Source organism: Drosophila grimshawi, unplaced genomic scaffold (genome assembly GCF_018153295.1).
Source record: "Drosophila grimshawi isolate 15287-2541.00 unplaced genomic scaffold, ASM1815329v1 contig_1377, whole genome shotgun sequence".
NCBI lineage: Eukaryota > Metazoa > Arthropoda > Insecta > Diptera > Drosophilidae > Drosophila > Drosophila grimshawi.
This window is the reverse complement of record NW_025062900.1, coordinates 21,759,389-21,764,667: the sequence shown is the minus strand read 5'-3', so window position 1 is coordinate 21,764,667 and position 5,279 is coordinate 21,759,389. Positions and strand designations below refer to the sequence as shown.

Here is a 5,279-nt window from a genome sequence, read left to right as displayed (position 1 = left end):
CCCAAATTAAGTTTATTTTACAGAATATACTTCAAATCAGCTGATAACATTCGATCAGCTGCAACTGAGAGAGCAATAAGTATTTTTCTCTGTTAACTAACATCTGCTTAACATAGACTTATTGGAGCCACACTATTGTGAATTACAGTTTTGCATACAAAAATCGCGTGCAAATATCGCTTGCACAAATATCGATATACTTTGTTCTAATTGCAGGCACTTTTATCGAACAGCTGTCAGATTTCACTCGCGATCAGCCGCTCACACTGAGACGCATGTAGTGTGTGACGTGACAAGTGATATGGGCCGACAAATATGGGGAGGGGTAAGAGCGTAATACTTTTACGCTCTCCACAAATATTGTGAAATTGTTGTGCTGAAATTTCTTTGACTAGACTAGATTTGATGAGCCGTTTAAAATGCCATTTCTCTCCCAATATTTGAATTGCTTGCTGTTGCTGCATTCTTAGCATTCCCCTCGTCATTCTCTGACCGAGTTGCGTTGGCGCTTTGATTTTAGTCGTCGCCCATCGCTCGCAATCGTCTGTGGTACGTATTCTGTGTGTGTGGTTTCTCCCCGTCCGTCTCTGTGCTTGTGCCTGTGCGTGTGTGTGTGTGCTTGTGTGTTTTGGGTTCAATCAACTTAATCAAGCTAACAACAGATCTGCGCTCATAAAAGTAATGCAGTGCGAAAAATAAACAAATAGATAATCCAAAAGTTGTTTTAGCGTTTAAAAAAATGTCTTAAAAATGTTTGATTTGTTGCAAAAAATACAAATACGTAACAACGACAGCGGCGCTGCTGCTGCATCTGTGTTTGTGACCAGCACACAGTAGAAAGAGGCAGCGAGCATGGTGCGAGTGATAACTGCACGACGCCGCCGCTCTCTTTTTCACTGTGTTTCTCTCTCTCGCGTGTACTTGTTGCTGTGTAAGCTCTAAAGACAACAGAAGCCGTAGTTGAGTTCAAGTGACGACGTCGTGTTCTCTCTCGCTCTCTCTCTCGCTGAGAACGTAAAGCGGGGACTAAAACAATAACAAAGCAAATATGCCGTTTGATTGATATAAATGAGAATATGCAGCAACAGTCGCAAGTGGAAAAAATCACTTTAATGTGCAAGTGTTCGCCGTTACGACTTTAATTGGTGCGCAGCAACAAAAACTACAAACACACACACACACATACATGCATATGTACAAAGCAAAAGTAATTTACTTTACAGAAGTGCAAAAAGAAAAAAAACTAAAATATTAATAACAAAATAAATAATAAATGTGACAGGTGTTAACTACAACTTGAGTGCAACAGAAACAATAAACAGAAACAAGAAAACAAAAAAAATCGAAGCATGTGATTCAGTTTAGGAATATAAGAAAACCAAACAAGTGTGAGATTTTCCGCTCTTCTTCGCTTTCATTCATGCGGTCAACAAGAGTCAACAGCCATAACAACAGTAAAAGCCCGCCACATAAAAAGCAACACCAACAGCAACAGCAAAAGCAATAGCAAAAACAAAAGTAATTGCGGCAAAGACAGCAACTTCCAATTCAGAGCTTTTAAGTAAGTTTCCATATAATACAGACATCTGTGCATGTATGTATGTGTGTGTGTGTGTGTGTATGCAGCTGCACTTATACGCACATCCATATATACAAATATATACATGTATATACATAACTCTCGGCGCATGTTTTTTGCCTATTTGCTAAACATTTTAGTTGTTCAACTTTTTGTTTAGGCTTTACTTAGCCTATTGACTCGTGTGTCGCAAGCAAATAGATCGATTAACAGGGGAAGATCTTACTAGAATATGTAAATAGATGGGAGGTTTAGTTAAAATGTTAATCACATGTTAATATAAATTGCGTTACAGTGTTGTAATTAGTATGTGCATTGTTGAGATGTAGGAGATGCTACCCCTTATATATAAAGTAAGCCTCACTCTGTTATCGAATGTAGAATTAATGATCTTATAGTACAAAAATAATTTAGAGATTTATCAATGAATTTTAAATAAATTAATGTTGATGTTGATTTTTTGAGAAAAGTCAGGATCATAATAGACACATCACTGTTTGTCGATTTACGCATTTCCATCAGTCGAGCTCTTTCGACTAGAGCATTCTTGATAAAGAATAATATTGTTTAAAAATGGTTCCATATTTCATAAATATTTTGAATACTGAAAGGATAAAGGTAGAAGATAAACAGATTTTTAATTGTATTATAACATATTAAGTTCGATACATTTATTTTTTCGATTACTATTGAATTCGAAATATATCCTAGACACTTTCAATTGAAATCTTTCCACCCAAGCAACTTTGAGTTTTACACCAAACTCTCAGTTCATATTCACAAATCGCCGTTCAGTTGAACCCAGAGAATCATTCAAACATATTTTAAATTTTCTTAGACTTATAATTCTGAAATAGTTTGTTCCTCAATAATCAAAAAATATAGTTTTACATATCCATTCGTTTAAACGAAATTCAAAAATGTGTTCACGCGATCCGGCCACCAATCAGCTAATCGATTATAAGAACAACGATGCCGAGTCGAAGAAGGAATGCACCACTTCGGGTGGAATGCCAATTGGAGTGAAGGATGCCATACAAACGGTGGGGCCGCGAGGACCTGCCCTCCTTCAGGACTTTATATTCCTAGATGAAATCTCGCATTTCGATTCGGAGCGAATACCCGAGCGAGTTGTCTATGCCAAGGGAGCTGGGGCTTTTGGTTACTTTGAGTGCACCCACGACATTACCAAGTTCTGTGCGGCTTCTGTGTTCGAGCGGATTAAGAAGCGAACAGCTGTTGCCATGCGCTTCTCTGTGGCCTGTGGCGAGAGTGGCTCGGCGGATACGGTGCGGGAACAGCGTGGCTTTGCCGTCAAATTCTATACGGAGGAGGGCATCTGGGATTTGGTGGGCTGCAATATGCCCGTGTTCTATGTGCGTGATCCTTCACTATTTCCAAGTTTGGTACACGCCCAGAAGCGCAATCCACAAACGCATCTCCGGGATCCGGACATGTTCTGGGACTTTATGTCACTACGGCCGGAGACGCTGCACGCACTGCTCATGTATTTCAGTGATCGCGGCACTCCGGATGGTCATCGGCATATGCATGGCTATGGCGGGCACGCATATCGCATGGTGAATCCCAGCGGGGAGACATTCTACGCCAAGTTTCACATGAAAACGGATCAGGGTATCAAGAATTTGGATGCACGCCGCTGCACTGAGCTGGCCGCCCATGATCCCGATTATGCCATACGAGATCTGTACAATGCCATCAAGAAGGGCAACTATCCAAGCTGGAGTGTCTTCATCCAGATCATGCTCAACGAGGAGGCCAAGAAGTGCAAATTTAATCCGTTCGATATAACCAAAGTGTGGCCACAAAAAGATTATCCCCTCTTACCGGTTGGCAAACTGGTCCTAGATCGCAATCCCACCAATTACTTTACAGAAATCGAGCAACTGGCCTTTAGCCCTGCCCACATGGTACCGGGCATCGAACCATCTCCGGATAAAATGCTCCAAGGTCGCCTTTTCGCCTATGGCGATTCGCAGCGCTATCGTCTCGGCACCAACTACATGCAAATCCCGGTGAATTGTCCATATCGGGTGAATGTGAGGAATTTTCAACGCGATGGCGCCATGACGGTCAATGATAATCAGAGCGGTTCACCCAATTATTTTCCCAACTCATTTTGTGGTCCCAAGGAGAGCTCAAGGGCTCTCGCCCTGCAGACCTGTTGTCCCGTTTCTGGCGATGTTTATCGCTATATGAGCGGCGATACGGAGGATAATTTCAGTCAGGTCACCAACTTTTGGACCTATAGCCTGGACAATTGTGGGCGCAAGCGAGTTGTCCGCAATATATCCGAGCATCTAACAAATGCCAGTAAATGCCTGCAGGAACGTGCCGTAAAGCTCTTCACCATGGTCCATGCCGACTTTGGGCGACTCATGACTGAAGCCTTGAATACCGCTGAAATATCCAAATTTTAATTGCTAGCATCTGTCAAATCGTGTCTTTTTGTTTTCAATTTGATTTTGTCTATTAAGTTTAACGATGATTATATGCATACATTTTAAATTTGTAGAGTAGAAAACAACAAAAAAAAAAAAAATACAAGAACAAAAGCAGACTACCATTGAATGATCATCGAGGTGCCTTTTATGTCTGCTGGTTGTAGCTCTAAGAATACGTGAGTGGCTTGCTCCATTTTCGTTGATAAAGTGGGCGCGGCTTTGAAATTGTTTTAGGTTATTAATAATCCACCTACCAAGTTTGGTTACTCTAATTCTAATATTGCGGGAGATAAAAGCTTCTTTTTAATAATTTTTTTAATGTGTTTTGGAGGGAGTTCCCACCAATAAACTTTTCAAATTTATTATTTATAGATTATTATTTGGGTGGGAGTTGCCCCGAAATATTAATGCAGGACGTCACCAGCTATTTATGTTCTAGTTTTGATAAGCCTTCGTTTATCGATTATATTTATCGATTTATTCAATTATGTGGGCGTGACCTTAAATAATTTATCGACCTTTAAAAGAGATTACTGATAATATTCCTTGGGAACTGTACAGTTATATATATATATATATATATATATATATATACATATGTAATTTCTTTCGACTTATGCGATTTCTTTAATATAATAAATAAAACCAAAGCAAAATTTGTATAATTGAATTGAGAGGGTTAAGTTTCATTTTAACTAGATCTGATATTTGGGACTAGGAATTTATCTACCATTTGGCTTTTGAATTCTTATGGCTAAGAAATAATAAACGGCTGATAACAATCAGGGCCCCCATATCACTAGCCGGGAATTTTGTTGTTCTTTCTACGAGCTGCCGCTTATGAAGATAGAACGAAAGCTTTTCTGTCATAGTCACATTTCCGGCGTTTATCTAGACGAGGCCGTCAATAAAGCTTCAAAGATTACGAATTTATATAATATATAAATAAATATATATATATATATATATATATATTTATATATATATACATATATATATACTTCTGGCTAGTAACGCTAAAATAAATAATATATATTTCAGTGTGGAGTGCGTCATAGAATAACCTGACTAATGAGTAGCTGAACTGGACAAGTAGAAGTACAGATAACATGACAAATTGTAGCAAAATCATAAATTATGAAGTGCCTGATGTTGTCTTAGTGTGTGTGTGTGTGTTGGATGGGGGAGGGGAGGGATTAGGAAAAGTCGTTGACATGTAACCAGAACTAATAAGA

At 39.2% G+C, this 5,279-nt stretch overlaps 2 protein-coding genes across 3 annotated transcripts in view; both read left to right on the top strand.

The window, feature by feature from the left end:
* Positions 1–523: 523 nt before the first annotated feature.
* The window catches only part of LOC6566548 (transcription factor HNF-4 homolog), a 31,747-nt gene continuing 26,991 nt past the window's right edge, over positions 524–5,279 (top strand). The window contains exon 1 of one of the 2 annotated variants that reach the window (XM_032739572.2): positions 524–549. The gene's annotated coding sequence lies outside the window, so the exon portion shown is untranslated. Of the gene's footprint in view, positions 550–1,228; positions 1,562–5,279 lie in introns of those variants that run through there. The other variant, XM_032739571.2, reaches the window with a different exon arrangement.
* On the top strand, positions 2,305–4,171 carry LOC6566549 (catalase). Its single transcript, XM_001993122.2, has one exon. The coding sequence runs from the start codon at positions 2,500–2,502 to the stop codon at positions 4,018–4,020; it is 1,521 nt and encodes a 506-aa protein (XP_001993158.1). The 5' UTR covers positions 2,305–2,499; the 3' UTR covers positions 4,021–4,171.